Source organism: Salvia miltiorrhiza, chromosome 2 (assembly GCF_028751815.1).
Source record: "Salvia miltiorrhiza cultivar Shanhuang (shh) chromosome 2, IMPLAD_Smil_shh, whole genome shotgun sequence".
NCBI classification, from domain to species: domain Eukaryota; kingdom Viridiplantae; phylum Streptophyta; class Magnoliopsida; order Lamiales; family Lamiaceae; genus Salvia; species Salvia miltiorrhiza.
In genome coordinates, this window is record NC_080388.1 from 72,244,255 (window position 1) to 72,267,310 (window position 23,056).

At 34.9% G+C, this 23,056-nt stretch overlaps 3 protein-coding genes across 4 annotated transcripts in view; 1 reads left to right on the plus strand and 2 right to left on the minus strand.

Annotated features, from left to right (window-relative positions):
- Positions 1 to 23,056, minus strand: part of LOC131008955 (uncharacterized) — a 984,029-nt gene that overhangs the window by 878,668 nt on the left and 82,305 nt on the right. The window lies entirely within an intron of this gene.
- Positions 7,340 to 14,204, plus strand: LOC131008914 (probable linoleate 9S-lipoxygenase 5). Its single transcript, XM_057936030.1, has 9 exons — positions 7,340 to 7,881; positions 10,732 to 11,027; positions 11,113 to 11,353; positions 11,633 to 11,974; positions 12,062 to 12,147; positions 12,234 to 12,341; positions 12,534 to 12,838; positions 12,953 to 13,216; positions 13,301 to 14,204. Exons 1-9 carry the CDS (start codon positions 7,683 to 7,685, stop codon positions 14,052 to 14,054), a joined length of 2,595 nt encoding a protein of 864 aa, XP_057792013.1. The 5' UTR covers positions 7,340 to 7,682; the 3' UTR covers positions 14,055 to 14,204.
- LOC131008952 (sucrose nonfermenting 4-like protein) lies at positions 15,058 to 22,933 on the minus strand. The gene is made up of 13 exons (XM_057936097.1): positions 21,930 to 22,933; positions 21,743 to 21,830; positions 21,315 to 21,494; positions 20,820 to 20,927; positions 20,657 to 20,716; positions 19,988 to 20,077; positions 18,869 to 18,991; positions 17,834 to 17,978; positions 17,587 to 17,760; positions 17,031 to 17,094; positions 16,861 to 16,930; positions 15,805 to 15,922; positions 15,058 to 15,545 (listed from the first exon to the last, which is right to left on the minus strand). The coding sequence occupies exons 1-13, from the start codon at positions 22,052 to 22,054 to the stop codon at positions 15,454 to 15,456; spliced, it is 1,437 nt and encodes a 478-aa protein (XP_057792080.1). The 5' UTR covers positions 22,055 to 22,933; the 3' UTR covers positions 15,058 to 15,453.

Genomic DNA, 23,056 nt, shown 5'->3' on the forward strand with positions numbered 1-23,056 from the left:
AGAATATGTCTTATTTTATAATGCATATTCCAAAAATTGAGAGTATTATTATGATATATATATATATTCAATTTTACCTTTCTTTAACTCCCTCTGTTCATGAAAAGTGGAGTATTTTGTATATGAAAATGCACCACTTTTCTTGAACAAAGGAAGTTTCGTAATTGGTAATTAATTATATAGAGAGTGCTTCAAATGAGTCTAGCTCCTGAATACTTTGTGAAAACTAATGAGTTCGTTGTAAAAAATTAATATGATTTAAAAATAAAATAAAAAATCACTACCTTGAAGATTTGAATCCTAAACTATAAATTTATTCATGATCTAAAGTGATTAATCCACTGTAAATCTTCTCGGTCTAAATAACAAAAATAATTCATATTTTATATATGATGCATGCCAATTCATTTGAATCTCTCCATGATTGTATATATGTATGCATTTATTATGGTAATTAATTAGTTTATAAAGTTTTTTTTTTCTCCATTTCTTTGATATATATAATTTGAGTAAAAGCAATCTAATCCGACCCAAAATGGAGAGAATATTTGTTATTCTAAGTATGCCCTTGCGAGATACAACTGTGCAAAATGCAAATGCAAATGCAAATATTCTTAAATTAATAAAAGGATAAATGGATTTTGCAGGGATATGATGAGATAAAGATTGTCGGAATTTATTACTCGCAACTAATTGTGTCGTGCTTATTTAATACTCCATGCTTCCTCACAAAGCATGGGATTGGGAAATGGAAGGATTGCGTGGTGGCCTAGCTCTATAAATACTATATATATATTACAGCTGTTTATCATGTGAAATCAAAATCACAAACTTAGGTAATAAATAATAATAATGTCTCTATGTCCTAATTAATTAATAATAGTACTAATTAACAACGATGATAATAATAACAATAAATCGAGTTCCATCCGAATGAAAATTAGTTTTTTTTTTATCAGGAAATGAAAATTAGTTGCCTCTACATATGCATTGATTACTGTCATTAACAATCTCTTGGAATAATATGATGTAAAATATCCGTCGACATAGAGAATTGACTAAACGACGACATGATATCGTGTATTGCGAAATTAAGCACACAATTAATATTTAATAAAATTCAAGCATTGTAGATTTCAATTTTATGATAAAATGTACAATAAAAGACAGTCCACGATTGTGTTCACGTTATTTTTTAGGTATACGAGAAAGTTATTGGGGAAATCCCAAATTGCAAAATAAAAAATTTAATCTTTATTTGCATAAGTTTAAAAGTAAGATCCAAATATAAAATAAATACTATTCGCTCTATTTCAATTCAATAGATCACAAGATTTGGACACGAATATTAAGAAACGATAATTTATAGTGTAATAAAATAGGAGAAAGAAAATAAAATATAAATAGAAAGAGATATAATTATGTGTGAACCACAATAATATTTAATTTAAATAATAAATTTTGTAGAGATGTTAAAAATATAACCGATTAAATTGGAACGGAGGAGGAGGCATTTGATATCCATAGTATTTATTGTATAGTACCACTCTACCTGTCTGCCTGCTTGCGCATTGGGCCCCCCATCTACTGTACAAATATGCATAGTTCCTTTCAGACAAGTTTCGTTAGTAATAAAAGTAGCTTAGGTGTGCGTCTATTGGACTAGCGAATATCTAAGATCTAATATCTTGCATTCGAATTTTTCGTCCCACGATCTTTATAATTTTTTATTTACTTATGTAATTTATTAAAAAAAAAAGTAATAGTAGATGGTTAATGCTCAAGACACCCAAGTTTATCATGTTGCAGTTTTAAAATTGATTTATTTACTTTTGTAATTTATATAAAAAAATAAAGGGTTAAGGTGCAGATAAGCCCCTGAAGTATAACCCCTTATAGCGTATTACTCCCCTTACTAACTGTGTGTGCAATTTACCCCCTAAACTACAAAAAATCGCACATTTAAGCCCCTCTAAGTTAACGCCGTCAGTCAACGTTTGTTTTTTTAAATTCTAATTGCGGGGCCCACGTATCATTGCTGCAGCATCCCAGCAGCCTCACTATGTTGCGGTACCTAATGCTCCCCAACACCTCCGCCTCCACCGCAACTCCTTCGCTATTCGCATTATCCCCCCACAACACCTTCACGGCGATGATCTCACCGCCGCCCATCTCCGCCTTGTACACTGTCCCCGCCGATCCTATCTCGATGATCTCACCGCCGGAATTCACGCACTCCGCGACCTCGCTATAACGCTTCGCATTTGGCTAAAGACGAAGGAATCTCCCCAACAAATCAGTTCGAAAATAGCAGCAGCTTCGCCAAGCGCGCTGTCGCGGCAGAGCTTCAGAGGGATCGCACCGGTGAGCGAGTTCGAGAAGACGTCGAGCCATTCCAATCGCAAATGGTAACCTAAACTCTGTGGTAAAATTCCTGAAAGCGAATTGTTCCATAGAGACAAGATTTTCAAATCGGGGAGCTCGCCGATTCCTTGCGGAATTTCTCCCGTTAAATTGTTGTTCATCAAGGATAATCTGGTTAGGGCTTTCAGTGCCGATAAATCGGTGGGATTTCGCTGGAGAGATTATTGGAGAATAAATCTAGTTCTCACAACGACTGCAACTGACCAGAGGCCGCCAGGATCGAGTCGGAGAGGTTGTTCTTGAAGAGAAACAACATCTCCAGTTTCGCCAATCACCCGAGCTCCGGCGGGAGATCGTCTAAGAGATTGGCGGAGGAAATGTCCAGATACACCAAACTAGATAAGCTTGATAGGTGCGTCGGAACTCCGATGACATATGCGTTGTACCCTAATTCCAAATGCTGGAGCTGCGAGAATTAAAAATAAACAAAAAAAAATTGACTAACGGGGTTGACTTACGGTGTCAGGGCGGGAGGGCTTAAATGTGCGATTTTTGGTAGTTTAGGGGGTAAGTTGCACACACAGTTAGTAAGGGGAGTAATACGCTATAAGGGCTTACACTTTAGGGGCTTATCTGCACCTTAACCCAAAAATAAAATAAATTGTTTGCTCGTTTTGGAATAGTTAATGTTTAAAATTAAAAATCTTGAATTCGAATATATCGTGATACGATTCTTAAATTTATTTATTTATTTGATTGTTAATTTTTTTTTTTAAGTTCATAAAATTTTGAGTGTTGTTTAGATGAATAATAAAGTTGTTTTTTTAATATATATTTTTTTTAATATTAGCAGATTCGACACAATCATGATTTCAATCTCAGGGTCGGGTTCAAACTTTTATAAATTGGACTTTTTTGTTGCTTATTTGCATATAATTAATTACTCAAAATTGTTAGTGTGGTCATAATTTTTGAAGGTGACTTAAATTATTGATTTGTGATTTCATATTTTAACCAAACAAATTATCCTTGTACATGACGTACAACCGATACATCATTTGTGAATCCTATCAATATTAACAATTGCAACGAACTTCAAGTATTTGTGCGAACGAAAAGATACAATTAACCAATTCTCTTAAATAAATATTACATTTGTTCACAATATCATTATCATTTTGATCCGTCCATAAATGACAACGATATTATAGATTCATTGGTTGTTTAACTCATTAACCAATTATAAGACCATGTATAAATATATAATATAATATAAGAGTACTTACAATTATATTTTTTTATAGCAAACATATATATATATATATATATATATATAATTTAAATAAATATCAAGTGTTAAACTTTTTATAAATTTATCCATCTTTAAATTTATTTTTTGCCTTCTTGTGTCGGAGGTTGGGCGGCAGGGGCGGCGGATCGCAGTGGCGGTCCATGGCGGAGGGTTTGAAGAGAGGCGGTCGAACTTACAGAGGAATAAAAAAATATGAGGGATCTGATTGATCAAATTCTTAATAGAGGGTGCCAAAGGCTATAAAGATTGCCCATTATATAAGCTAATTTGCTATATTTTCCATTATTTATCTCTGTGTTGCAAACATTTACAAATTAAAAGGTTAACTATCTTTTTTTAAAGAATTTCAAGAGATATCTATTCTATAAACCTCACGCAGGCGGGACTACTACCGAGATAAAGATGAAAAAATTATATTGCACACAGACATAATTGAACTCAAGATCTCTCATAAAAGAGAATTTTAGATGCCTCAACTTTACCACTTGAACTAAGCCTCGTTGCTACAAGGATAACTAATTAGGAATTCACACAAAGTATGACATAATGGCATTATTGATTGTAGCTAGATATAAACTAATCATAAGAATATAAAACAGTAAAATTAATCGTATTAGGAGTTTTTTTTTTTTTTTTTTTTTCAACTGTAACTTATTACCAATCATGTAGAGTATGCAGTGCAATGAATTCTGTGCAGGCAAGAGCCAACACAATTAATCGGCATTAAAGTAAGGTTTGATTATTCATCTTTTTAGTAGAATCCAACCTTTTCCCCCTCGTAGCCAAAAGTTACAAAAATTTGTATGAATTTGTTTATTATTATTACTATTATTATTAATTTAGCCATGAATTTAACAATGTTTATAATATAGTTTAATTAATTTTTTAATGAACGGCTTGTTAAATTATAAGGAAAAATAATTAGATCAAATGAATTAAAGATATTTACAAAATATGCTAGATCAATTAACCAAACCGCATCATGTCCGTTTGCGGGCGAGTTTCAGTTCGGTGGTTCAAGTTTTTTTTTTTTTTTTATTGCTACTATTTTTATTTTAATTTTTTTTAATTACAAGAGGTATCTGAATATAATCAATTATCTCTCACAAAAGATAGTATTTGACTACTATTTGTGTGCATCAACTTTGGTACTAGAGCAAGGCCTCATTGGTATTATTATTTAAAATTTTTATTTTGAAATCTTATAATTTCATGTTTCTTTTATACCATAATGCATAATTTGGGATATAATTATGTAATTAATATGCATGACATAATTAAAATAACATATACTCCATTTAATTTAAAGGCATATGGTTTATGCTAAATTGTGATTACAACACCATTTTCAAATATTAACAGTCAGATATGATATCCATTCTTTTGATTTTTTACCATTACATTTATCTCTAAATTTGACCGATTTATCGAACTTTTTGATTTCAAACAAATTCTTATTGCTCGAAATTTTAATTTGAAAATTCAAAAAGTGAGAAGCAGTTGACATATGAATAATACTTACTAAACGTGCATATATATAATTAAATATATAGTATATATTTTCATTTATAAATCATCATCATCATCATCATCATCTAATAGCATTGTCAATATTCGTCAATCTTATACAAGTTGGAAGAAGTCAATAGGTAATTGTATAATTAAGAAAAAAAACTGAGCATTTTTCGAGAATCTGATATGGCTCCACTTTACATCAATATCTACATCTTCATGTTGAATATCTAGTTAAGAAAAATCATATCCTTATTCTTGTCAATCATTTTCTGTGAGATATTCAATTATATAGACTGTGTTGGGTATTAAAACACGCAAAAATTATACGAATTAATTAATACAACCTTTTTGAAGGGACGATATATTTAATAAAAAAAAATTACTTTAGCTCGAATTTAGGAATAACCATAGAGATTTGCCTGTCTGTATGTTTTATATATGTAGGTTTATTAATGTAGAAGGTAGTTGAGATTAGGTTTGGTCAAATTTATGAAAAGATCCTCGATCGCACCTAGCTGTATTTGTTGTACAAGTTTATGCTTTCTAAAATATAAATATCTTTAAATATTAAACGAAAACGACACGATCGATCGTTTTTCTTTTGTAAATATATTAAAAAATTCAAACAAAAACGATAGGAATCTTTTTATATTCTCCTCGTTTTCTATTTACTTTTGGAATAAAGAATTAGACCATTGTAATCATAGGTTATATAAAATCAACGATTAAACTTAATTCCTAGCTAGTTTATACAATAGAAAACTTTAGTGTTCTTTTTAATATGTTCCTTCATCCGAGTTTGAATGCCTAAGTTACAACTTTAGTTTTGCAAAGTCTTCTCAATTATATGTTCTAGGTTGCAAAGTATTAAACAAGAAATTGGATTAATTATGTTATGTGTCCTCAACTTTCAGTTTTTCTTACAAAACGTATTTTGTATTCAAAACGACGTCGGCCAACCTAAGTATCTAGCGATATGACTCCTCATTCTGTCGCCAGATTTTCCATAGCGGGACATTTTATGAAAAATATTAAAAAAAAATGGAAGATTTTTAATAAAAAACAAAAGTTGATGACATAATAGTTTTTAATAGAAATGAAAGTTGAGATTATTTTGTAGAAAATGCTGAAAGTTAAAACACAAAATATGAGAAATTTTCTTAAATCACTTTTATTAAATTATATCACTCCTATTTTGTAAAGGTAATCATATATATATTATTTTGAGAAATTCACAAAAAATAATTATATTATTCTTAATATATTAACTTATTTACCTATTCATTTTAACATTATCCTAAAATGTGTTTCTTTCTTCATGCTCGATTACACTTTTTCAAAATCGGTTCTCTTTTAAGGTTGTTTTTATAGAATGAAAGTATCATTACAACTTTCAAGATTGTCCTATTATTTCTTTGTACGACTTTGCAAGCCATTAGAGACAAATAATTTATCGGCTTCATATTTAAATAAGACTTACAAGTCACTAGAGACCAATACTTTTAGAGGTCAAACACTACTCAAACATAGTATAAGTTTGGCCCAAATGAAACGAGCAGCCACACATACCACACGTTGCTTATCAATTTGTTAAAGGTTGGTATTTTTTTCAGAACGATTATTATTTTTATTCACGAGAACTTATACTTTTAATTTATTTAGTCAAATTACTTATCAATTTGTTAAGGTTGGTATTTTTTTTTTCAGAACGATTACTATTTTTATTCATGAGAACTTATACTTTTAATTTATTTAGTCAAATAATGATTATCGTAAAAAAAAAGGTAACAATTGATATAAACAAAAGTCATATTGTCCCAAACGAAATGTACTGTTTTCCTTTTTGGGCTGTCCCAAACGAAATGTCATGTTTCCTTTTTTGGCAATACACTTTCTTTTTATACTTAATATTTAAATAATTTCCACCAACCCACTTTATCTACTTTATACACATTTCTTAATCTCCGTGCCGAAAAGAAATAGGACATTTCGTTTGGGACGGTATATATATATTATCGCTCCTAGAAATCAAACCCGGAATATTAAAGACAATAGGTGAAGAAGCGTACCACTAAATAAACACGTTTTATTTGTAAAACTGTGAATACTTTTTATTTATAATCTCCTGGTAAAAACCGATCTCATGTAATAGATGAGATCGGTCTCACCCAAGTTTTTGCGTTGATATATTCGTGTGGTAAAGAGAAGAATATAATCACATTAAAGAAAAGTAGCCCATAAGCAATTGTAGAGAATGAAAGCTGCATAAAGTTGAAGGAAGACTCCTCTCAAAAAAAAAAAGTTGAAGGAAGACCAGTAGCTACATATGGAAAAAAAACTAGAGAGTTACTATTAACTACATTTGATAATGATGAGTGTATGAGCTAGAAATTGAAAACGTGGTCGCGCCTCTATAAATACATACACCCTCCATAGTCGTCTCCATTCATTCATACATTCAATTTAATCATTTAGAGAGAGAGAGAGAGAGATGTTGAAAGGCATAGTAGACACGCTGTCGGGGAAAAATGGGGAAGAGAAGAAGAAGATAAAAGGAAGAGTGGTGTTGATGAAGAAGAATGTTCTAGACTTCAACGATTTAGGGGCATCCATTCTCGATCGTCTCCACGAGCTCGTCGGTCAAAGCGTTACTCTGCATCTCATCAGTTCCGACCATTCTGACTCCGCAGGTGCTTTCTCTCTCTACTCTCCCCCTCTCTCTCTTATATATGTACGTACGTGTGTTATGTGTTACACGTATATATACGTATAATCATTCTCATCTCGGTGAATACATCATCTCGCTGGATGAATGTGTTATCTGAATTCGAATTTTTATGATCGAATGACTGAAAACGATCGTGTGCTATGTGTTACATGTATGTACACGTATAATCATTCTCATCTCGGTGAATACATCATCTTGTTGGATGAATGTGCTATCTGAATTCGAATGATTGAAAATGATCATTTGTTTCATCACCGAGATCGATTTGCGATGAATACATTATCTTGCTGGATGGATGTATCGCGTGGATTCGACTAAATGATCGTCTATTTTCATAATAATTATGGTTCTCATTTTAATAATTTCATCAATAATCATTCTCATTTTTAGATGTGGTGATTCGAATTCAAAATGTATTATCAATAATTATATATTTTGGTTATTTACATATATATATTAACGTCAATGTATGACTTTCTTTCCGGTCTATAATGTGTGGGGTGAAATTTAGTACACATTTCAATTTTTTTCCCTTGTACGTGTTTTTGTCAAACAATATTAATTATGACAAAATTTAACTACGAACTTCACCCAACATTTCATTATCGAATGTAAATTTTTGGCTCTTAATTCAATATGTATTTTTATATAGAGACATCACTCTTTATATGTTCGTCTTTATAAAGAGATTTGAAGTCATCGTCTCTGTCTATAAACTTTAATTAGCTCCATAAAGATATTCCCAAAAGGAAAAATAAAAAATAAAAAATACATCCCTCTTTATATATTCGTCTTTATAAAGAGATTTGAGTCACCGTCTCTTTCTATAAACTTTAATTAGCTCCATAAAGATATTTCCTAAAAGGAAAAAAAAAAATACAACAAAAAAATACTACTAATATGAACATCTTATCAATTTGGGCTATTTTACAAAAACGTGAATATTTATATTTTTGTACACTACCTCACCACAATCTCTTTACGTTTTATCTCTACTTTTTATAAAATGAATCTATTTTCTACTCACAATATATTTTTATCTAACATTACTTGAAATTCATGTCACTTACAAATGTTCACGTTTTTTGAGATCGAGGGAGTATAATTTTTATAATTGTAGAATGTATTACTATAAAATAAAAGATAAATCAATACTTAATGAAAACAACAATTAATTTCGTTATGGTTGTATCAATTTGTAACATGTGGTGGGTTAAATCAATTCAGCAGTTGAGGCACCACGTAGTAATAATACCTAACCATTAATTAATTAATATAAAGTTGAAATTATGTAAGTATTTTGGATTAGAGTAGTTGCCGGATCAATTTCTGACGCCATCAATATCAAATAAATTAATATTAGTATATTTATAGTCCGAGTTGGGTTTTATTAATTAGAGCAAGCAACCACTCTAGTTCTTTAATGATACTTAATTTTGTATTTAAAAACAATTAAAGAGAGGGCCCCCTAAACCAAATACTAATACTGTCTCCTAATAATAAAAATACTAATAATTTCCTTTTGCCAAATAAATTCTTGAACGAATTTTCATTCTCTGTGCTCATCAAACTCACCCTTAAACAAAATACATTTATCCAGAGCGATTTTTCAATAATAGTTATGAAATAAAAAGTTAAAGCCAAGCTATTTTACTAGTAGTTTGAATGTTCGAAAACACTCATCTCCTACAATAAATATATACATTTGATTGTTGGATTATGGGTTTATTCACAATATTACCTATTGAATTACTTTTTTTTTTTGTCTAAATAGCAAAAAAAAAATCCCATGCTATCACCATTCTTTAAATTATATCATAATTCAATCGATTATATCTCAAACTATGAGAAATCACACACATTTATCTACAAATAATAGGAATTAGGTATGTTTAACGTAAATATATGGATGTCAAACCACATTAAAATTTGGTGGTCCTACTCGACTTAAATTAAGTACCCAAATTTGTCCGACGATAAATTTGGATAATTTCTTGTAATTTAACGTAAAATTGGTTTAAAATAAGATCAATGTGGAATTCAAAAAAAAAAAAAAAAAGTGGGAGATGTTTGATTAATTTTTTAGCCTTTCATTTTCATTGGTTCCATGTCATTTTAATGCGTTTAATAGAAGTTGTTATCAATCTCAATCTAGTTACTGTAAACCATGTGTTTTCTATAGTGATCATGAAATTTTCATATATTTTTTAGATTATTATTTAGTTTTCTATGATCATAAATTACGATATAAAATAAACAAATTACAGTCAAATTTTAATTTTATTTTTGATAAGTTACATAAGTACAGTAAATAAGAAATTTAAAGATCGCGCGACGATGAACTCGAACCCAGGACCTCAGGTCATAGGCATTAACCACTTACCGCTAGACTAACACACATACACAAATTACACTATAATTTGATATAATTAAAATAGGATGAAAATAGTATTTAATCATTTAAAAAATAATACTCCAAGAAATACCATCTTTTACACAATACATAAATTATAAGTATTCATTTATGATTTTTTTTTTTTACCTCTATGTCGTATATTGGTACATTTTCCACCAATGTTTTATTATTAATGTTCAATTGCTCAACTCGCAATAATAAAATATGCCGAGTATCAGTGTATATTTTATAAATATTGAATAATGAAATGAAGCTTTAAATCTATTAATCAAGAGCAACTATGCCATCCGCATTTAAAATGGATAATTTTTATATAATTTTATCTTATTTATGTTGTGATTTTGAAATTGAGTAAAAAAAAATACATTAACCCAAAAAAAATAATTGAAAATGCAGGAAATGCGGTGAAGGGGAAGGTGGGAAAAGGAGCAGAGCTAGAGAGCTGGATCACAACAATCACATCTCTGAAGCCTGAAGATTCAGCATACGACGTCACATTCGATTGGGAAGAAGACATCGGAATCCCAGGCGCATTCCTCATCAAGAACTCCCACCACAGCGAATTCTACCTCAAAACCCTAACCCTCGACGGCGTCCCCGGCCACGAGCACGCCCCCATCCACTTCGTCTGCAACTCCTGGGTCTACCCCTCCGACAAGTACAAATCCGACCGCGTCTTCTTCGCCAATCAGGTGACCTGATCGTTTCAGTTATCGTGAATTCTGCTAATTACTAGGATGCTCATCTCATCGATTTTTGGTGGTGTGGATTAATTAGGCCTATCTCCCCAGCCAAACTCCGGCCCCACTTGTGCCCTACAGAGAGGAGGAGCTGCTGCATTTGCGTGGAGATGGGAGCGGAGAGTTGCAGGAATGGGACAGAGTGTATGACTACGCTTATTACAATGATTTGGGCGACCCGGATAGCGGCGAGGATTCCGCCCGACCCGTCCTCGGTGGATCATCGGATTATCCGTATCCTCGTAGGGGAAGAACAGGCAGACCTCCTACTAAGACAGGTAATTAACTTATATTCGAAGTGTTGTTCTCAAAATACAAACTTTATTTTGGTAAAAAAATCACATTTTTGACATGTTTCATAAATTATTGTAATGTAATAATTCATAGAACGTGTCGAACACCAAAATAAGGCCAAAGTTGGTGATTTTTTTCCCTTCAATAAAACAGTAGATTTGTTTTGTTATTTTGGGGGTTCACACTTTCTCAATGGGTATTATTGTGTACAGTAAAAATATGGATTAGTATTTGGGATGATGGAGTTAGTGTTTGTTGTGCAGATCCCAACACTGAGAGTAGGATCCCAATTCTTATGAGCTTGAACATCTACGTTCCAAGAGACGAGCGTTTTGGGCATGTGAAGCTGTCTGATTTTCTTGGTTATGGCCTTAAATCCATCTTCCAGTTCCTCTTGCCTGAGTTTACAGACTTATGTGCCAGCCTCAGCAATGAGTTTGAGAGCTTTGAAGACGCGCTTCAAATCTACGAGGGAGGGTTCAAGTTGCCGGAGGGCCCTCTGCTCAAGGACTTATATGATAATGTCCCTTTGGAGCTGCTCAAGGAGATTCTTCCTAGAGATGATGAGGGCCTCTTCAAGTACCCGATGCCCGATATCATCAAAGGTATGCCCTCTGTTCGTGTTCGTGTTCGTGTTCGTATACAGACACAAGTAGAGTTTGTTGATTGACTAGTGAAAAATGTTGTGACAGAGGACAAGACTGCGTGGAGGACTGATGAAGAATTCGCGAGAGAGATGGTAGCAGGGATGAACCCTGTCATAATTAGTCGTCTGCAGGTATTGTTGAATTCGTAGATATTGTGCTTGCTTTCGTATGATGTCTTTTTAATGTTGTCTCAACATGGAGGTTGTGGAACTTGCAGGAGTTTCCTCCGAAGAGCAGCCTTGACCCTCAAATGTATGGGAACCAGGGTAGCAAGATAACGTGGGATCATATCAAGAATGGAGTGGATGGACTCACTGTTGAAAAGGTATGGTTGTATCATTCAAATTGCAGCGAAGATACATTTATGATTTAATGTTGAAAGCCACTCTCGTCTGTTGCATATTGATATGGTAAATGATCATGCTTCAATATGTAAAGTTGGTCTCCTCCCCCTTATAAAGTCTTTTAAGCAGAAGATGGGCCAAATTTAGTAATTTCTAATGGTTCTGATCTGCAGGCGTTGGAGACGAACCGGCTGTTCATACTGAATCATCACGACTCACTGATGCCGTATCTGAGGAGGATCAACAGCACCACCACAAAAATGTACGCCACAAGGACTCTGCTTTTCTTGCAGAATGACGGGAGTTTGAGGCCGTTGGCGATTGAGCTCAGCCTCCCTCATCCTGATGGGGATGAGCACGGTGCCGTGAGTCAGGTGTACACTCCTGCTCAAGACGGCGTTGAGGGTTCGATTTGGCAGCTGGCCAAGGCCTATGTTGGAGTCAGTGATTCTGGAGTTCATCAGCTCATCAGCCATTGGTAACTGAGATAACAAAAATAATGCTTCTTTTTCTTCAACAACTCTTCTTTCTTGATAATCCGGATGCACTGTGCACACAAGTTTTTGGCAGTAAAGAAAGTGTTTAACTGCAGGTTGCATACACATGCTGTGATAGAGCCGGTGGTGATTGCAACGAACAGACAACTGAGCGTGATGCACCCCATTCATAAGCTTCTGTATCCTCACTTCCGCGACACGATGAACATCAATGCTTTCGCGCGGCAAATCTTGATCAATGCCGGAGGGATTCTGGAGGCCACCGTCTTCCCTGCTCGATACGCCATGGAGCTCTCTTCCTTCATATACAAGGACTGGAGTTTCCCCGATCAGGCACTCCCTACTGAATTACTCAAGAGGTAGTATCAAACACTTTCATTTCCAAAAATGGAAATATTCAAATTCATGATATGATATGTATCTTGTATCTTCAAACTCTGCAGAGGCATGGCGGTGGAAGATCCAAACTCCCCACACGGAATCCGCCTGGTGATGGAGGACTATCCATACGCAGTGGACGGCCTCCAAATCTGGTCGGCCATCAACTCGTGGGTGGATGACTACTGCAACCTGTACTATCCCTCAGACGAGGCTGTGAAGGGCGACACTGAGCTACAATCATGGTGGAAGGAGCTCCGGGAGGAGGGGCACGGCGACAAGAAGGACGCGCCGTGGTGGCCTAAAATGCAGACCCGCAAGGACCTCATCGACAGCTGCACCATCATCATCTGGGTTGCGTCCGCGCTGCACGCGGCGCTCAACTTCGGGCAGTACCCCTACGCGGGCTACATGCCCAACCGCCCCACGGTGAGCCGGCAATTCATGCCCGAGGCCGGCAGCGAGGACTACGAGATGCTGAAGACGGACCCCGACAGGGTGTTCTTGAAGACCATCACGGCGAGGCTGCAGACGCTGCTGGGCGTCGCCCTGATCGAGCTCCTGTCGAGGCATTCCTCGGACGAGCTGTATCTCGGGCAGAGGGACACTCCGGTGTGGACCAAGGACGCGGAGGCGCTAGCGGCATTCGAGAGGTTTGGGAAGGTGTTGGGTGGGGTGGAGAGGAGGATCACGGAGATGAATGGTGATGAGAGATGGAAGAATAGAGTTGGGCCTACGAAGCTGCCTTATACGTTGATGTATCCTACGAGTGAGGAAGGGTTGACTGGTAGAGGGATTCCTAATAGTACCTCTGTTTGATTGAAATCTGGGATTTCCACACAAGTTGTAAGTTTTAAATAAATGGATTCTAGGTTTGATTTGGTTGGGTATGTAAAGGTTTGATGCAACTTTGTTGTTGTCAAGTGTTGTTATGAATAATAATAATTTGAATTTGTTGGTCAAGGAAAACAACAATAGCAAGGATGACGGGTGCCGTGAAATTTCTCCGTTTTTTTTTTTTTGATAAATTAATAGTATTAAATAAAAAAATTTAAAGACTCTGTCGTGACTCAAATTCAAGACCTTTGGCCTTAGGTATTAACCTCTTATCGCTTGGCCAAGAGACGCGCACAATTTCTCCATACATATATTTGAATGTTCAATTGTTGGTTGTTTATTTTTTATTTTTTTTTAAAAATGGTGTGGAGATCCTTGCACGTATGAGTTCATTCCAAATATTAATAGAACGAAGCAATTTTATTAAACTTCCATGATTTGAGTTAAACTTCTGCTTCATTTTCATGATGTGATTTAATACCAAAAATATTTATCGCCAATACTTGCAAGATAGAATCTTGATTGTCAAGAAAATTTAAGGTTAATCGCAAATAAAATTGTAAATTTGACATAGATGCGACTTTTATACCTTGACAATCTAAAGACTAAAATCAACCTCGCTCTTATATGCAGATTGGGCTTCCTAATGATTTAATTTTTCTTATTATTTTAGTCCCCCATTTTATAGTGTTGTATAATTTAGCTGTAGAATATATATTATCTTCCTACAATAATATCGTCGTGATATTTCCTTTTTGTTTTTTAAAATCGGATTAGAGCAAAGAAATCATCATTGATGAATCCAAGTATGTCGCCAAGTCGCTAACGATGCGGTGGTTAGTAGCAACTTATTATGAAGTTAAAAATAATTCCAAAAACTAAATAAAACTAAACATTCAAAAATCAATATTCTGTGCTACAAGTGAGCATAATTATAATGAGTACACACAAAATGCAACAACAAACCCAAACGACTACACAATCATATACAAAGATATTAGTATTTGATTAAATTTTTTTCTTTCACAATTTATACCACCAAAGACTCCAATGAGAATTGAATTGGATGATTGATCATTTTTGTCATGACTAAAATTACATGCTAACAACCTTTTTTTATGGACATTACTGCACCTGCATGCCCATCTTCATCATCATCATCAGGTGCTACAAACTTATTCCCATTCGAATGCATCCAGTCGATGGGAATAGCAAATTTTGTGGCTATGCCGGCAGCAGATGGATAACTAAAATTCAATATATAGAGAAAAATCGAGCGAATCGTCCTAATTTACACAGAACTGTTTCCTCATTTTGTGAGAGCATGTGAAGATCACTGACTTGCATAATGACCAGACCCCTTCTTGGGAAGTCCCTTCATCTAGCCAAGCAAGAATCTGAACACATCGCTCAATGAAATGATGCCTTCAACGCGCTTACTCCCAGCTTCCACTATAATGACTCTTCTCACCCCTGCAAAACGAGCCACAGTTCCGTAGTATGTTGAGAAAACATTCTTCTCAGAGCAGACAAGATGAGAACATGCTAATGCAGTCCAAAATCATTTTAAATGTGTATAATGGGAAGAGGTTAGTGCCTAGTGGGAAGATGTGAGGGATTTTGTAGAAGCTTGGTGAAGCTTCATAGGTAATACCTTCAATGGTTGTTTTTGTATATCTCTAAAAATCACATCAAAAGTATGAATGGACACTCAAAGATCAGATGTAATTACCAGGAATAGAGAGCCGCTCCATTACTTTGTGCAAAGGATCGGATCTTAAGCACATCTGACATCTCTGACCATTAAAAAAGCCACGAGGAGAGGTTGCATCTTGTCCCAGTTGTATGGCCTACAGATAAAAGAATAATTTTCTCAACCAAATATATATATGTATGTATGGAGAATGGATCAAGTGAGAATGACTATCTTTCGTGAGAAATGAGAATACATGAACAAACACCTAAAATCCATGAACCCGAGATGAACAAATCGATGCAACACATGAACAACTGGGGAGTTGTTCATGTGTTGCATCGATTTGTTCATCTCGGGTTCATGGATTTAGGTGTTTGTTCATGAGTAATTCTCACTATAACCCATCCCTGTATGCATGAGTATGTGGTGGGCATGTCGATAGAAAAGCATTCTCCAGATCAAGGATATTTTAACAAAGATTTCATAGCTAATTGTAAAGTTGTTCCAATTGGCAGGGCTGGATCAAAATACACAACACATGGAGCAAAGCTAAGCAAATTACTCTCTGGTCTGGTCATAGTCCTCTTTCTGCACAGACCCCATTTGAGGTTATAATTGGTACTATATACCGCAACCCTCTCCAACCACAGCAAAGAAAACTGGATTTGATGGGGCAAAGTACCATGCACTTCCACTTGCTAAATTCGTTTCAGTATTACAAGGAAATAACATGTTTTCTTCAGTACAACCTTTTCTTCCCAGGGTGTCTTAGCCCAGATGCAAGAATTTATTTCACAGGATTTTTATAATTTAAGGTTCATCAGTAGAATACTATCATTATTCATTAGTTTCTCTATTTGGATAAAGGTAGTGGTTCTTAAATGAATGCATCAAATATTTAAATGATTACAAACTTGGAACTCTAAATCTATCTATTCAACAAAAATCAAATTTTTAAGGGAGTAGGATTACTAGGGTACATGTATCAAACATATTCCTGAAGCAAGCATTATATAAATGTTCTAGAAAAAATACATGACATGACTTCAATATATCTGAGGTAAGTGGAAGAATGTTATGATCGACTCGTACCTGATGGACACTCAAGTCATCAAGATGAATTTGTGCATACACTCTATCTTTTGCCAAAGCAGTGATATCACTGCCATCATATAAGATATGTAGGTGTTCAATAAAAGGTGCCCATGAAATCAAAGAAAGAGTATCTTCCCATAGCTACCTCTAAACAAGTAAATATCTACCTGCGACAATATATATCCACCAAAGAATCATTCTCATCCACAATAGGTATGGAGCTAACATCAGCTGATACATCAATGGTTGTGAAGTTAGAAGATATAATATACAAAACACAGAAAGAGAAAAAACGTAAGTGACATTTTGATCATCATCTTGCCAGGCCCTTTGAGCTTTAACTTCAATAAGAAGAATAGATTCTTGACATCAAGCAACCTCCGTAGAAGGAAAGATTTTACTTTTTAAAAATTTTCACAATGGCCAGCTCAGTTGAGGCAGAATGATAAGTTCTAAGATCATTAAACATGAAATACTAAAAAAATAATAAGAAAAGGAATCATAAGGATAATTGTCCAGAAAAAGAATAGATCAAAAGATGGTCATGAGAACTGTAAATATGATTGATCAGAATCAATCTGTGATAGGTTATCTTAAGAAAGGAAAGATCAAACTGACACCTAACAGAAAAGCATCAGGTGCAAGAGACAGTGAAGAAACTGAAGATCATTTAACCAAAACAAGAGAAATTAATATAAATATGCCAGGTGAAATAAATTATACCTTGGATTAACAAAGAAAGAGCAGCACTTAACAGGGCATTTGGTCTTAGCATTGCAATTGGCTTTCCATTAGTCTCCCCGATTTTTGGAACCCAAGTACCCAAAGGAAATGAACATATTGGTTTCTGAAGAATGGGCAAGGAGCTAGAAGAATACTTGAAATGTCGGCATATGCCTGGGGATTGGAGCATGTTAGTCAAGGCATGAAGTTAAACGAATGCACAAATTAAGGAAAATATGTATCTCACATTTAAGTATTCCAGAAAGGGAAGCGAGGTGTAGGAGATGAGGACATGACCCATCCTGTGATGAAGAGTGAATAATAGGAACTGTAGAGAATTTAGATTGCAGAAGTTTCAGAGCAACATCCTTCAAAGAATCGTAAGCCCCAGCCTGCATGATTTGAACATCAATGTCAAAATAATTATACTGAAATGCAACTCAAAACATGGAACTAGTTCCAAGAAAATATACTAAGAAACAAAAAAGCTCAGACGGTAATGAATGTAATCTCAACATGAATCATCTGATGCAAGAAGATTGTTCCGACAAATATATGGTCACACTCACATGAAACATAACTTAATTAGAGAATTCCAAGATAAGATTAGCATGAAAGAGCAGAACCAACTCTGTTATAATATTGAGGCTATTTTGACAAAAGCTCTTTGTAGAGTAGTAGTAAACAATTGCTAAGAACCAGTAAACATCACCATATTACTCTCATAAAACCTGTTCAGTTGTTCCAAGGAAAACGACTATTTTTGAAGCCACATAATACCAGTCTTTTTCCAAAATCTTAAACGTAAGTTTATCCACGCTCCTGCTCAATCTGTTGAACATGTCACTGCATCAATCTTTAGTACTTTCAGTGTACTTGTCATCACATTTCTATGCGCTTCTTCCAGCCAAGGAACTCTCATGTCTGTCTTCAAGGCACAACTTGTGTCTACTGGTGTTATGTACATATTCTTTTAGTATGTGTTTTCTTTGACAAGTTCAGCCTTCTCACAGAACATGCTCTCCATAAAAACCTGGAGCTCTGATTCCTTTACAAAATAAATTTAATCTTTAACATAAATGAGAGCGGAACTTAAACTTGCAAGTCCTTGCCGTCTATTTCCGGTATTTATTAAAACTCCTATATGTCAAAGTAGGCACCATAATATGCAAGCAACTCAAATGTCAACATAACCAGATCGGAAACACATGGAAAACAATAAAAATATGGACCATAAATTGTGTCTGGTGCTTCTATACAATCAACAATAGAATTTACTTACATGAACAAGACGACTCAAATATGATCCAGAACCCTGTTGATTATGTGTTTTCCCCTCTTTCCAGGCGGATATTGTATGTGTCTCAAGTTCTTCCTCAGTCAAGTTAGATCCATGATTCCCAAGCTGGAGTTGAACAATCGGACAGAATTCCATGACTTCTTTAAACGTAAAACTAAAGTATGTAAAACAAAAGGCAAGGCCATCAAACAACATCTGATAGATTGCATATCATACACAATTCTCCATGAAAAAATTCTCAGGAAGACCGCAGATGAAAGTTAACTAGCAGACAAGCAAAATAGATCATCCTAATTTCCACCCAAAACCAAGCAGAAAGCTATGATTATCTTAATTATCTAAGACACAGTACAGAAAGATGAAATTGTGACATCAACAATGTATATAGTAATGGTGTACCAAAGACTAGGCATAATAAGCTGGAGGAAGGTCCAGAGACACTGAGACACAAACAGTCATGCTCACCTACCTATACTTTTTATCAATCTCTTCCTGTTAGTAAGGGGAAGGGGTGAGTGGGAGTAAAAAGAGAAAGCACTATATTACATAGTGTGTCTGGTTCAAGAAGCAAAATAAACTCATCTTTGAATACCCGATTACAACACCAATCACAACACCATGGATCGATATGCATTCAGAAGTACATATTGTAATATTGTTGATAGCTTTCTTTCAAAAGGATTTCGAATATAAAATAATCAAATAAATCTTTTTGTATGCTCTATGTTCAAGCAATCATGATGATACAGATAAGCATCTTAAACTGATATGCTTTCAACCTTAGAAACTATATCCTATGAAATGATCAAGACTTGAAACCAGAAGAAGTGTTAATCAAATACACCATCCAAATAAATTCTAGAGATGTGATATCTAACAGAATACCCTGTTCTGTTTGAACAAACAGAACAGGTACGAGCTAGTCTGAGACCAATCCAAGATACAAATCAACTGAGTAATGAAGCAAGGGGGGAAAGACAATGAAGAGTTTCAATGAGCATAAGAAACAATTTTGGCAGAAAAGACTAGGCCGCTTTATTTCAATAAAGTTATAACCTTGAATTTCATACATAATATGCAAATGTGTTGAGTTCAGAGTACCTCTCTGAGTATCAAAATGAAATCTGATGCACTGAGAACTCCAACAAACTGACTCTTGCAGAAGTCCCACAAAGGAGCAACAGAAATTCCCTACAAATATCTTTGGCTATTGAGATTGCACCTGAGCTAATAGCCGAAGTAAGAAGTGTATAGAAAATTTGAATCCGATATTCAACCAGATCTAAGAAAATGAATAGAGGTCATCTTAATCTGGTAGGCATCTCTTGCATAAGTGCCATGCACTTAGTGGTAATTTTGAGACATGGAAGTAGTAAGTACTAATATACTCATTTTCAAGGAATTTGTGCCTGAAGCAACTGAACAGTAAGAATAAATTCTCAATTGAAACACTCAATGATTGTACCATTTACTTCTAATTTGATAGTGGCTTTTATCATATTGTATTATACGTTCAAAGTCAAACTAAATTTCTACAATCAAGATATACAGCATTCCAGGTAATGGAAGCAGATAACTGGAGAGAGACGAGAGAAAAGTGGGAAAATCAGCAACATGGGTAACTAGACAGTCTCACCTCCACGCAGATGACAGCAAGTTCTTACATAATAAAGTTTGAGAAAAATATTTGAGCTCAGCTATAATTCTTAGTAAGGAAATAGAAATGAAGAGCTCACAAATACGCACAGGAGTAACTGTGACGAAATATACCTGTTCATAGAGAATGTGAAATGCTTGTTTCACTGGTAAATTTATATCCAAGGCGATCACCTACCAAAGAAGTTTAGCTACAGAATTACAATGTGGACAACTAGTAAAGGAATATCCTTTCACTTTTTTAAAATGCAGCCAGTGAAAAGCACAGAAGGTATACCTTTCCAGATTCTGGGAGCAACTCATAAGCAGTATGTGCGGACAAAAATGTAGACACACGATCACGAGATAGATCCACTTCAGCCTGCGATGAACTTGAAATGGCCTCCTGAAAGGTGTCATGCGACATGCTTTTTTCATGAATTGCAAAAATAATACAGTGAGCAAGGAATGCAATTTTGCATCGGATTGCCAAAGATTGTTGTATGAGTGTCTTAGAACAAAATTCTTTAACACCAAGCCACCAAACAAGTGACCATTAAAAAATAACTTTTATGCATTCTTCTATTTTAGTAAAAATCTGATTCTATGCACATTTTCAAGTAATAGTTGTGATCCAAATGATATTAAGTGAGGATGTGAACCACATAAAATAAAAAGAGAAAGGGGCACCGACAAAATTTCAAAAGCAGTGAGACATGATTGCATGCTACAATAAAGACACAGAATACTGCTAAAACTCTTAAGTGTGTAAGCAAAGCACAAGAGGACAAACCGGCTGAAAAGGATCACCATCAACTTCCATGCGAGATCTACCGGCAGTATCAGAGCCCAAAATTGGAGGAATCGTATCAGATTCCCTGGCTAAGAAAATGGTGTTCACCACTCCATAATTTCCGCTTACATATGGTTGGTGTTCATCATGGCGCCATTCACCATCAACAAAAAACTTGTACTGTATATAGATGAGGCAAACAAGCTATTGTAACCGCACATGTCTATTACATAACTTCAATGCACTGATCACAAGCTAGTTCTAATACAATGTATTTTCTTCTTCCCTCCCCGCAAGCATATGTATCAAAAAACACTCACTTCCTAAGGTTAGCCAAGACTCTACATATTCGGACATGAAAATAGCATAAAACACGTGTAGACAAGAAATAAAAGGAAAATACCAATGCGGGCAGATAAAATATTAACCTGGTGGTAACCTGGCGTCAACGGGTAGATAACCTGAAATACGGTGGGGCAACCCTCCATCGGCGACATAGGAACATGATCTTGCCACCTCCAATGCCGATAATCACACACTTAGAAAACACACTAAAGAATAGAGGCACTACAAATTGCAAAAAAGATCCTAACATTCAAATTAATCACAAATCACCTGGTGAAAGAGCCACTAAGCAACACTCTTCTTCCCCCATAAGGCCAGACAAATCGAGTAGGCATCACTACAGTCCCATGCTTGTTAGTCTCACTATTCGTACCGCCAAACATGTTTCCTTGCATTGGTAGCTCTAGAGAAAAATGCAAACCAAACTACAACTCTTTCTCCCACACTATGTAATCAATCAAGATTCCGACGGCTATGAAATTTTTTTGTGTACATTGCTCAGAAATCCATTCACGGTTAAATGTCGATAAAACAGCAGTACTTTGGGATCCTCCACAAATGCAGCAGAGGACCCCCTATAATTCACTCATGAAAATCCAAAACGAATTAAAATCTCCAACACCTACAAACCAAACTGCAGCAAATCTAACCCGAATCCAACGATTTTGCAGTAAACCAACCGAAATCCGGAGTAATACTACCAGTGAGCTGCTTTTCGATAGAAATGAGACGCTGTTCAGTTCCAACAGATTATCAACTGACAACTGCAATTAGAGTTCCGATCTGTGATAATACCTCGGCTTTTTATCCACTTGATTTCAGCCGCAAAAGAAACCCTATAGGACGAATCTGTCCTGAATCTTTTTGGAATCAAATTTGATGACAAAATGCTTTTCACAGAAGAAAAAAAAAATCAAACAAAATAATTGAAAAACAAACGACAAATGCCTTTGAGAGAAAGAGAATGCTAAATTAGATAGTAGAGCGATAGAATCGGCTATAGATGGAAGTATAGGGGATCTCCTGGAGCTCTGAGCAACCTAGATTACACAATTGAGAGAGAGAGAAGAATCATTGATTGATTCATAATAGTAGTAAAACTGTAAAAGTAGGCATTTGTCATCTGAAAAACGACAAATTGTATGGTAAAGTGTTTTGGTTAAAGAAAAATTAATTAAGCCGTTAATGCCGATTTAGCCCTCCAATTTTACATATTGTCGAATATACTCTCTCTCTCTAGATTTTCATTTCTTCACAGTCAACGTGTTATAATTTTCGTGTTATTCAGGTGATATTTGATGACATTTTGGGTTTTGAATGATCATTCAAATCAAAATTTCACTACAATTTAAGGTAAATTATCTTCAAAGAAGTGATTTGTAGACGAACGTAGGTGA